The sequence below is a fragment of the Eublepharis macularius genome, chromosome 13 (genome assembly GCF_028583425.1).
Source record: "Eublepharis macularius isolate TG4126 chromosome 13, MPM_Emac_v1.0, whole genome shotgun sequence".
NCBI lineage: Eukaryota > Metazoa > Chordata > Lepidosauria > Squamata > Eublepharidae > Eublepharis > Eublepharis macularius.
This window is the reverse complement of record NC_072802.1, coordinates 59,289,732-59,302,224: the sequence shown is the minus strand read 5'-3', so window position 1 is coordinate 59,302,224 and position 12,493 is coordinate 59,289,732. Positions and strand designations below refer to the sequence as shown.

General features: G+C 42.5%; 1 protein-coding gene across 1 annotated transcript in view; it reads left to right on the top strand.

Annotated features, from left to right (window-relative positions):
* TXNRD2 (thioredoxin reductase 2) overlaps positions 1-12,493 on the top strand; it is a 69,772-nt gene that overhangs the window by 31,483 nt on the left and 25,796 nt on the right. The window contains exons 10-11 of the mRNA XM_054995989.1: positions 964-1,055; positions 3,493-3,667. Of these exons, the coding sequence (XP_054851964.1) occupies positions 964-1,055; positions 3,493-3,667 (267 nt within the window). The remainder of the gene's footprint in view (positions 1-963; positions 1,056-3,492; positions 3,668-12,493) is intronic.

The following is a 12,493-nucleotide window of genomic DNA, read 5'->3' as shown; positions in this document are numbered from 1 at the left end:
CTGTTCCTTTCCCGAGCAGTATAGTATATTCTCCCATTAGAAATCTCCCATACCCCAGGCTTTTAGAATCCAAAAGAGAGGGGGGAAATGACTTCAGGCACAAAGCAGGTATCAGTCTTCTCCAGAGTTTAAAACAACCCAAAGAGGGATTTTTCCTTCATTGAGGTAAATTTTTAGTTTTCTGGAAGAAAAATCTGAACATATCTCCAATTCCAGAATGAAGCTGAGCAGGCTTTCTGGTGGCCAGGAAATGAATCTTCAGTATTCTAAACAGCTCTTTGTAACTAGTAGAAGTAGGATAAAGGGTCAACCATCAGCAAATGCACACAACTTGATTTAACCTGTTATAACTTAATGACAGAATTTGATTTTTCTTTGCCCAGAATTTTATTCTGTGCAGAGCATACGCAAAGAAAGAGATTATCCCCTGCTTCTCCAATACTATAGCTCTCATTCCTGTCAGACCCTTCCCCAACTGCTTTTTGCAGCTCAGTTTCATGTCTGGGACTGTCCAGTCATAAATTCCCAGTATCACATGTTTTGGCTCTTCAGTATTAAAACATTGTGGGATGGTTCTCACCACATATGGATAGTGACAGTACTCAGGCAAGGGATCATGCCCTATTATTATTCTTCCATTTGATCTCAAAGCTGTGGTGCTGTGCTTCTCTCCTGGGCTGTTTCCAGATGGCTTACCTGCCTCCGGAACGTCGCGCCATGTTGCGGGGAAAACACGAAATATCGCGTTTTCTTGTGAGAGTTTTGCGCGACGTCGGAGGCAGGTAAGCCGTCTGGAAACGTCCCTGTTTGTGCAACTACTTTTCAACCATGTGAGGCAAAACGGTGATTCTTGTAAGTGCCCTTGAAAACTGTTTTGAGAATAACTGATCTTGCTGTGACTGTGATTGTTTGATCAAACTAAAATGAAGCTGAGCTACATTCCTTTGACTGCTAATTTACCAGATGTTTCCCTTGAGTGCGCTGGCTTTCTCACGGGCCTTGGATTGGATACTACGGTCATGATAAGAAGCATCCCTCTTCGAGGATTTGACCAGGTAACTGATGCTGTTGACTGCTATGTCAGTCTGCTTAGCTTGGATTAAGATTCACCACTAAGTTACAGGTCTCTCCCTACTGGTATTATAGGTTAGTAGCATTGGCAGAAGGATCCTTTGGTGGCTTTCTGCCCCATGTCAGTTTGACAATTGGAATGAGAAAATGTTCTCTAATTTATTTCTTTTTACATTCCTTTGTCATTTTGGTCACTTTTGTTGTTTTACTTTACTTTTTACTTTACTTTTGTGTATATAGATTTGTTTGAATTGTGTGTGTGTGTGAGTTGCATGGTTTGTATATGCAATTTATATGGTATTTAAGCATACAATGTTAGGTCACTTATATATGCAATGTATATTGCTAACATCAATGCAACACCCTCCAATGCTGCACCCTCCGATCTGAATTACATCTTTCCCAAGCTGTTCCTTGTTTTTAAAAAGCCCACTGGTGTGCCTAATCACAGATCTCCCAGATTGCACCTACATTGGGCATAACAATGGAATTCATACATCTAAAAGGGGCTGAAGCCCCAGCCTGCTCACCATCAAAAATTTAGGCTGCAACTGGGTCAATAACTGCTGAAATGAAAGAAACCATAGACATGAAATCAGCTGAGGGAGACAAACTGGCACCAAAATGCTAGTACATCATGCTGGAGATTTTTTAAAGAATGGCAGTCTGGAGTTTGTTTTCTTGCTATAGGTCAGGACTAGCAGAAGAGCAGGAGCAAAGTTTGCCCCCACCCACCAGTTCCAAAACCGAGCACTTAAGTTCTTCTCTCTGGGTGGATTTGTGATCTCTCCTTTATGCAACTAGTAAACACACCCTTTTTAAGTACAACACTTTGACAATGTCATCAACAGCAGTGGCATTTTTTTAATAAACCCATCAGCGTAACAGTTTACTGTTTGGCAGCAGGATGGCATTGGTTCAGACAATCCTTTTCTAGGAAGGCTCCATTTCCTTTTGTAAAGGAGCTTTTCAGGATATCTTAATGAGTCACACACATTGGAGAGGCGTGTGACAGGTGCACCAGAGAGGGAAGGACAATCAGCTCAACCCTTTCTTGTTGGCACAGAGTATTTGTACGTTGCACAGGCATCAGGAAGCAGGTTGATGCCCAGTTGCCAGATTGCTCTGTTGTCGGGAGGTGGGGGTGAAATTTGTTTGTGTAGTGAGATAGTTGTTTACTGTATGTTTGCAAAATGCCCATTTTCCTGATGGGTAGGACAGAAAGGGGGGGGGTCTATGTGTCAAATGATCATTCAGGGGAGGAGGGGAAATGCACCTGTATGTACACCAAGTTGCATTTCATGTCCCAGTGGTCCCTTGTAGTGGAGCCCAGGGGTGTGGGACCAAAGGATATAATAGTGATGGCACCGGCACAGACAGCTTTAAAAAGTGATTAGACAGATTCATGGAGGATCGTTCTATCAGTGGGCACTAGCCATGGTGATTAAAAGGAATCTCCACATTCAGAGGCAGTATGCCTTTGAACACCAGTGCCAGGTGGCAACATCAGGGGAAGATCTCGGCCTCTATGCTCTGTGTTGGCCCTCCCGAGTAACAGCTTGGCCACGGTGTGAGACAGGACATTGAATTAGATGGACCTCTGATCTGATCCAGCAGGGCTCTTCTTTTGTTATGTTCTTATGCCCCACCAGAGGAGGCAAGGGAGGGAAAATGCATGTCTGTGGGCATCAAGGTGGCTTGTGAGCAACTCATGGGTTGTTTGCCATAGAGGCCAGGACAGGGGTTGGGATATGAATCTTTACCATCAGCATGACAGTTGTTCCAAATTACAGTGCTATACTCTTCCCCATAGGGGTGAGCTGCAGCCATTTCTATAAGATATTTGAATGCCACTTTCCCCATCATTCAAAGACCTTCCGGCCAGATGGAAGAAACTTAACAAACAAATTCGTGGGCTGAACTTATCCCACAGACCCAGTGTCAGAGAAGGGGTGGTAGTTTTGCCCTCCCCAATAGTCTCTGGCATCTCAGGTTCAAAAAAATATCATTTGGCAGGGCAAGGGATGTTGTCATTGCAGCATTCTACATAATGGAGGGAAGGGGAGGAGGCCTCCAGCAAGACGTCTGTGCTGCTGCTGCTGCTGCTGCTGCTGCTGCTACAGTGTAAGGAAACAAAAATGAAAGAGGGCTCATGCATGGGGCACGGGGGGGGGGTTGCAGGTGGGTTTTAGAGGGCAGACATTTAAATTCCCTTGTGTTCAAAGTGATGTCACTGGAACCCAACAGGCTCCAATTCCAGAATCGGGAATTAATTTCAAATAGTTTGGGGAAGCACCTCAGCTTGCTGATATTGCTTCTGAGTCAAGCTGGGAGAAGGTTTCCCGTCGCAACCTGAACTCAGGATTTATGTAACATACAAGGACAAATTCTTATCCCCGCCGCACTCCTTTCCTGTTTTAGCAAATGGCTGCCTTAGTAACAGATTATATGGAAGCCAATCACACACGGTTTTTAAAGAAATGTACCCCAACTAAAGTGGAGAAGATGGGAAACGGCAGGCTACGAGTCGTGTGGAAGTATGGTGACTCTGGCCAAGAAGAAACGGATGAATTTGACACGCTGATGTGGGCAGTAGGTAAATATTTTAATAATATCTCCTGTACTTTTATGCTTAATTTGAGTTGCTTTGCAAGGTATACTCATTGTCAGGGCTTTTTTTCTGGGAAAAGAGGTGGTAGAACTCAGTGGGTTGCCAGTACAGGGGGCAACTCTTGGTGGGAGGTCATGCCCCTGGTACCACATGTGCACGTGCAGAGTGCGCGCATGCTCCCAGGACCAATGACCTAATTTTTGGTCAGCGAGAACAAGGGGGAGTTTTTAAATTGCCATCAGCAAAAATGGTCACATGGCTGGTGGCCCCGCCCCCTGATCGCCAGGGGCGCAGAGGGCAATCTAAACTCCTCTCTGTCTGGCGATCAGGGGGAGGGGCCACCGACCATGTGTCTGTTTTCAAGAGGTTCCGGAACTCCGTTCCACCGCGTTACAGCTGAAAAAAAGCCCTGCTCATTGCTGCAACATCAAATGATAGTTTGTGTGCATGAAATATGGGCCAACTGATTTCCCCCCAGGGACAGAACTTTCAAACCACCTTACATCCCCTAAAACATGATGCTTTTTGGTGCCTAGAGCAGCTTGTCATGAAATACTAATCAACAGGTGATGTACATGGATGTGTGAACCAAGGCTTAGAGAATGCCGCTTCATTGACTGGTTTCCCAATCTGGGGAGGGAGCAAGATGCAGTCTTCATTCGTGGGAATCAAGAGCTTATCTGTTTGTCATACACATCTATGAGATAACTGCTGAATCTATCCCTCCACAGGGAAATGTTTAATTAGCCTGGGAGCAAAGCCAGAAAAACTATCACAATTGGCTGAAATTTAATATGCTATTTTTCAGCTGGAAAATGTATGTACCTTTGTAAAAAGTTGATTAAAGGACATGAAAACACTACAGCAAGCTTAGCACTGTCCTCCAAAAGCCAGCTTGAATTTAAAAAAGAAAAACTTCTGAAAGGTTTTCAAGCTTGAGTTTTGGTGATGTTCTCATAGGGAAAGAAGTTGCGCAACAGATGCGTGGCATGTACTAAGAAGGCTTGTGTGCAAGTGTAAGAGAGGAAGGTTGTTTAGTATAACACATCAGCACTCCTCAAAATAGCAAACTTGATAGCCCTGTGTCTATCAACAGAGCAGCAAAACAGAGTGACTCTCAGTCAAGGTTTCTGCATGCTTGTTGGACTTAACAGGTGTGAAGGAAAACATTCTTTTAAAAAATTATTTACAAAATAATAAAGCCAAAACACATTGAGGAGGAATGAGCATGCGGATTATCCTTTAGCAGAGTTATTCAACCTTTACAGACCCAAGAACTCCCTTTAATCTGCTAAATTGGGACCCATTAAGTTGCAAACATGTGACAGGAAGTAACAGTCACATGGCAGGAAGAGGAGGAACCCTGTCATTGCCAAAAAAAAAAAAAGAATCCTCTTCCTCACTGAGTGACTTTGTATTACCATCCTTTTCCTTCTCTCAGCTTGCATGCAAAGTAAACCTTGTTCTATGGGCATGAACACTAGCAGCAAATTATTTTCAACAAGCAGAAATAAACACGGTGATTCAAGAACAGCTTATGGCAATCATTCCAAAAAGTCCCGCCTCCCCTCCAGGGTTCAGATTAGAACCAATCCTTTTGTGATTTTGGGTCTATGCAAATCCAAGCAGTTTTCAGCCAATCAGAGCCCATGGAACTCTATTAGATGGGAGAGGCCAAGCAAGCTTCATTTTAAAAAGGGAGGGGAAAACTCCCCTCCTCAGACTGGGATTTGAGGCTCTTGAAAAGATGGTTAACCAGAGGGTTAACTAGTTTAACCAGAGGGTTATTCAGCTTTTAATTAGGATTTGGGGTCAGCTTAGAGAAGAAAGCTTGTTTTCCCATACCCAGGGCTTTTTTTCTGGGAAAAGAGGTGGTGGAACTCAGTGGTGGAACTCAAGACCACACAATCATGTCACTTTGGGTCAGCTGGAACAAGGGGGAGGTTTTTTAAAATTTAAATTGCTGCTTGGCGCAGACGGCAATCTAAACTCCCCTCTGTCTGGAGATCAGGGGGCGGGGCCACCGGCCATGTGACCATTTTCAAGAGGTTCCGGAACTCCGTTCCCCCGCGTTCCCCCTGAAAAAAAGCCCTGGTTGTGCCTTTTTAAAAGTTGAAATTGCCCTCGGCAAAAATGGTCACATGGCCGGTGGCCCCGCCCCTTGATCTCCAGACAGAGGGGAGTTTAGATTGCCCTCCGTGCCGCTGACCGGCCATGTGACCATTTTTAAGAGGCGCCGGAACTCCATTCCACTGCGTTCCCGCTGAAAAAAAGCCCTGCCCATACCAAAATACCAAACGAATGTGTACAGGTTCTGGGGACAGGAAACTGTCTTAAAAGGATCCTGCGGAGGATCCTGTCAGTTGTGGTAACAGGTCCAATGTAACCTCATAAGTTGAGGTAAACCGTCTGGAGAAAGGGAAACCAAATCTCCCTTCAGCGTTTATTTACTGTAACCGAGACTCGGTTAGCAAATATTCACTCTCATTGTGACCGTATGAAACCACTGGGAAGTGATGTCGAGAGCCATTTTCAAGTTATAAACTGAAGCATTCCACACAAGACCTTTACCCTGTTAAACACTTTTCCACTTAAGTAAAAGCTTGTTTATCTCCATCTTTGTCTTGTCAGGATTCATATTTGCCTCATAAATAAATTACAGCAGCGTGCCTGCAGGATCCAAGTAAGAAAGCTGTGGGGACACACAGCTTACACACTACCAGCACTTTAAAAACTTGTGTTACCCATTTACCTGATTGTGGGCAGTTAGGGGTGTTAAACAAGGAGAGGCAAGTGTGTGGGATTGGACGTTTCAGAGAAAGGGCCCCACGTGCCTGCTATGCACCTGAGGCATAGTAGTATGGTATAAGAATAAACACAATAAATCCCACAGCATGCTACTGCTTCAATTAAATTCTCTGACTGTTCTCTTTCACTCACAGCCGCCACAGGGCTTATGGTGTACTGGGTGCACTCTGCAACCCACCTGAGAGTCCCAATCCATGGGGTGAAAAACAGTGCTTTAGGAGGTAATTAGGGGAATTGAGAGTCAGGTCTGGGACAAGACACAAGAGGGAGTACGGAAGCTGGCCATTTTCACACTGCTTACCGGCCACGGAACATCGCGCCAAGCTTCTGGAACTACAGCATCTTCCTGGCGCGATTTCGTGCGAGAACGACGAAATCGCACCAGGAAGATGCTGTCATTCCAGGAGCTTGGCACGATGTTCTGTGGCTGGTAAACAGTGTGAAAACGGCCACTGACCAGCTGAAACCCGAAAGAGCTTATAGTATCTCAGAGATGGGGAGGTTATGAGTTGAGGGCAAATTTCCCGGTGGTTTACCAACTCTTTGAAATCCACCTCATAGATAGTCCCATGGCAGAAGCCTTTCTGGGCCATACTGCTTCAGAAAACATACGAGGATGTGGGAAATGGCATTTTTCAATGCTCCCTTGTGTAAAACTCAAAACATACAAAAGTCCCTGCCGGATGAGGGGAAAACACCGGCAAAGTAAAACAACAAAACTAGATTGTTAAAAGTATCTTTACATCAGTTTGTCAAATAGCATCTTTTGACAGCTGTGATGAATATCAAAAGTTTAGAAATTATTTAGTATATGAGATTTCATCATTCAAATCTCCACATTTCCCAAACACCTTATCTGATTTGCCTCAAACTTCTGGAATGATTCCAAGCCCTTCCCTTAATAGAGAAGGCATATATTTAAAGATTCCAGGTGTACTTGGCTTAATTTGGGGGCATGTTTGGAATGGAAGCCAGGGAAAAGAAAGTGATGGAGTGTAGTAAGTATAAAAGTTGACATACTCCACCAAGAATAGATCCAGGGAGCCCCTGGGAGAGAGAGAAGACTATACATGGTGCTGTGCCTGTGGAAAAGTACTTTGCAGTGGAAACATATTTGTACAAGTCTGGATCCAGATTTCTGGTACCCCATTTGTTCTGTGCAAACTGGGTTTTGTTTCAAAAACTTTGTGAATAGATTTGTTTAGACATGTGATCATTTTTGTTTTATTCGTTTAACATTGTTTTCCAAGGGAAATTTCTGGCTTTGTTTTCTATCTAAGGTAGATGACATTCTCAGGAATCCTGTTTCTTGCCCAAGAGATCATCCTTGCCAAATTTCAGGGAGGGTATTGATACAGAAAGAAAACAGCTAAAGGCAAAACACAGGGAAATGAATGGCACCTTGTTGCTATTCAGTTTTTTAGCCTAACAAATGGAGCTGGCAGGAGGGGGTAATGGAAATGAACAACATCATTGTACACAGTGTTGTCTTTCTCCCATTCATTCCCCAGCTTTTTGCATCTATAGCAGATCTGTTTGTGGAAATAATTTTTGTGAACAAAACATCTTTGCTAGGTGGTGGTATATGAATGTATGAAGCTGCTTTATACTGAGTCAAGCATTGGCTCATCTTTTCTAGGGTGCTGACATGAAATCCTGGAGAACTGCTACCAGTCAGAATAATGCCGAGCGTCTTTAATTGCTCTGCACCCTGAGAACTGTGCTTGAAATCCTTGGAAGCTGCTACCAGTCAGAGTAGACAATATTGATCTTGATAGACCAATGATGTGACAGGCTATAAAGCATTTTCATTGGAAGTTTGAACTTTGCACCTCCAACATGCAAAACAGGACCTCTGCCACTGAGATATGTCCTCTCCCTGAAATTGTCTGTCAACTTAATCTACAGATTTGGTTGGTGCACTGCCACATCACCTGTTGCAGTGTGAAACCACTGAGAGACCACACTGCTGGGACTGTGCATGTACCCCTAATTAGCAAAGAGATTTAAAAAACTTTAGGTTTTTTCCACTCTGAAAACTCAGAATTTAAATACTTCCCTTCTCGATGAGAACTCCACCCCATAGGATTAAGGTTTTTTAAGTCATTTAGCAGTTAAAGCTGGTTAATTGATATGGAGTTGGTGTATGATTGTTTTTATTCTGTATCAACACACCCACACCAGGTGTCTCTGATAACAGACTTAGGAAACTTAGTTGTGTTGAGGATTTCCTGTCTGAAGACACGCCAGTCACAAACACAGACTGAAAGGGGGCAGCTTGTAAATCTAGCAAGAGATCGGCTACAGACAGATTAACTAGTTGTTGCCCAAATCTGCTGAAATAAATCAGGGTTTGAGATTTAAGCAAAAAGCCCAATTTGTCTCCTCCTCTACAAAGAACGTCTACCCTACCATATCAGTGGCTGTCTTTGCTCAGTGGAGAATGTTTCAAGATACAGTAGCAAACCATGGTTTGCATGAACAAGTGAAGGAGAGAAATGGGAGTTTGTGAACAAAGTGCTTTTGTGAGCTTAAGGTTCAAGCAGCAATTCCCAAATCAAGGTTTGCTGTTCCATATAAACTGAGCACATGTGCTCCTCGGCAACCTCCTGATATGATAACCCTGTCTAAACAGCACTCCTTTTTTCCCATCTTTCCAATTATTCACATGTTTTGGATGCTGTTCAGGAATGTGACACTGTGCAGTGAGAACTGAAAGCCAGATTGTCTAACTACCTAAGAGGAGAAGATTTGCCACTGCAGGCCAGACTGTAAATATGTCATGAGCGGAAAAGCTATAATTTTCATAATTTTATTTGCATTTGATGAGTATAATTTGCATTAACAAATTATGAGGTCAAGCACAAGAAAACTTTGTGCCTTTTAACAGCGTTATGCAAATGATTCTGTGCATATATTGACTTGTACTTCTACTGCTCTGCTCAAAAAAGTTTAAAGCCTTCCTCTGATCGGTTTCAGACTTTTTGCAGAGCAGCATGGTAAAACACAAGCCAATGTTCTCAAGTTTATTTTTGCAACCAGATGGCCTAGAATCTTACACAGTTGTGAAGATTCTCAGGACTCTGTTAAAACCTGCATGCTACAAAGAAATGCGTTGGCGAACTGTTCCCCAAGTCTCTTCTCACTCCCTGGGTATTGCATTGCGTTGTACCAAAAGCCATCTAGAATGTTCTGAGAAACGTTCATGTCATTCTTCTTGGGCATACACGCTGATTTAACCAGCTCATTAACATGAAAAGCAAATGATGGAGATGAGCGCCATTTCTCATTGACTGACTTCTACCGGATGAACCACAGCTGCTCATTTTCCTCAGTCTTTGTGACTAGCTGTGTAGATCTAATCTTTCCCAAGGGACAAGAGTTGCTTGAAACTTGCTGGTGGGTTTCAGTGGTGTTGTTTTTTTAAAAAACGAGATCCAAGGGTCTGCTTTGTCTCAGAGGCTGAGTCTGTTACCACGCTTACATTGGTTTCCCGTTAGGGTATCAATGCAGAAACCATTTGCAAATAATTTACAAAGTCTCTGAACCAGCTTGTGTGAGGTAGATACTCTGGTTTTAACAGCTAACTTAAAATCGCTGTAGTGACCACAGAGTCTGCTTTGAAAAGGCTACAGAGTTATTGTGTTATACCCCACTGTCTTTAAAAGAGAGAGAACCATTTATGTTATGATGTAGTAATAAAAGACACAGCTCATGTGTAGCAACAAGCCATGGTTTGTCACTGTGGTTGGATAATAAAACCATGGTTTGAGCGAGGGAACTCAATCCAGAATCTTAATAAGTATTTTGAAGCTGTTTTGCAAATCACAGTATGGACAAACTGTAGTTTGGCATTGCGTCTGGATCTTCAAAGCATGGTTTGAGGTGTAGCTCTGCCCTTGGTGACTTGCCTGATCACAGAAAAAGGCATCAAGAACTCATAGAAAGCAAGCTATTCTCCCAGCTGCCTCTGGTAATTTAGTACTCTTCCTACCCTCATCTGAGCTTGAGACTTTTCTCTACTTCTGCTGCTGCTTTTAAGTTAAAGAAATTCTGCCTATCACATTTGCAGCCTTCTCTTCTACGGAGCTCACGTAGTGTACATAGTTCTCCCCCCTCCTCCATTTTTCCTCACAACAAACTTGTAAGGTAGGTTAGGCTGAAAGTGAGTGAGTAGTTCAAGGTCACTCTATAAGCTTCATAGTGGACATTCTAACCACAGCACCGTATTAGCTCTTCTGGCCATTTAGAGGCTCATTTAGTGATCTGCAGCAGCCCATCAATAGTAAATCCTTAGTTTTTAAAATAATAATAATAATAATAACGTGATACAGTGCCATTGTAGTGCACAGTTAACACAGAAGTGTTGGGAAGGCAATTTTGTGATAAACATCTGGGGATTGTGGTGGGAGGCAAGGAAACAGAGCATGTCTTGTCTTTATGTACATTTTAAATTTATTTAATCCTTTTTGGGTGGTGAGTTGCATTTTCAAGTTTTTTTTAAAAAACAGTTATTTATTTGATGATTTGTATGTGTGTTATGTGCCATCAAGTCACCTCCGACTTATGGCAACCCTGTGAAGGAAAGACCTCCAAAACGCCCTATCATTAACAGACTTGCTCAGATCCTGCAAACTGGAGGGCGTGGCTTCTTTTATTTTGTCCAGCCATCTCAGTTTAGGTCTTCCTCTTTTCATACTGTCTTCCACTTTTCCTAGCATTATTGACTTTTTCAGAGAACCTTGTCTTCTCATGATGTGACCAAAGTATGATAGTCTTAGTTTTGTCATTTTAGCTTCTAGGGAGGTTTCAGGCTTGATTTGATGTAGTACCCACTTATTTGTCTTTTTTATTTATTTATTTATTTTATTTATTTTCGATTTTTATTCCGCCCTCCCCACATTTCCAGCAGGCTCAGGGCGTCCATGTTATCCGCAAAACTCTCCTCCAGCACCACATTTCAAATGAATCAATTTTCTTCCTGTCAGCTTTCTTCACTGTCCAACTTTCACATCCGTACATAGTAATGGGGAATATAATTTGATAAGTGCTTATCTTCTGGATGTTCCATATCTGTACAAATATAATCATTGTTTTAACCATTTGGCTTTCTACGTTGTATCTAACCCCTTTATTAAAATTAATGCATCACCGTTTCTTCAGTTTGGGGGCTTATGGTGCTAAGCAACACTGTCATTTTAACAATCTTAGGTCCTACTACCTATTTGAAATATCTTTGATTAAAACTGAGGGTGGAAAATAAAGCATGAGATGCCACGGTTGGAGCTGGGAAAGTCACGAGGAACTCTTCTCTTTAAATTTTCGCAAGGGAGCCCATGGTGTATCTGTCTCAGTGTTTCCCAACTTTTTTTCATGGAGGAGCCCTAAACTGATTTTTCAAAACATTTATAGAAAAAGTTGATGATGGGGAAAGCAAGTGCATTGCTGCTAAATTATTGTCGTTTTTTTATTTGTCAGCTTACATTTTAAGAAAACAGTGAGGCATTTTTCTTGTCTTTTTTGTATTAAATAATCTTTTTTTAAAAATTAAATCAAATAAAGTTCACATCCAAAGTTAACATAAAGTTTACTTTCAATGTGATAATTGGGGTTGTTTGTTTTTGCACAAACGTTGCATTCTTGGCTGAATTTGGATATTCAGATTTTTTGGTAGAATTTCAAATTTGTAATTTATTTATTCCACGGTTTCTTGTGGCAACTCTGATGTCCTGCAGAACCCTGGTTGGGAAGCTAAGCAAGGCTGGTTTTGGCCGGGGCCTGGATGGAGGACCTCCGAGGAATCCCACATAAGCCACCTTTAAGTCCATAATGGAAGGAGGTGGGGGGATGGATGAAAATAAAAGCCTACTTGAAGTTCTTATTCTGTGGCTTTTATGCTCATGCTCCTTTGAAATAGAAGCATCTTAGTTATAAAGGTAAGCCTTTAGGCCTTAATCTCTCTGTGAAATAAAGATGGTATATGGTACCTTGCAGCATCATATG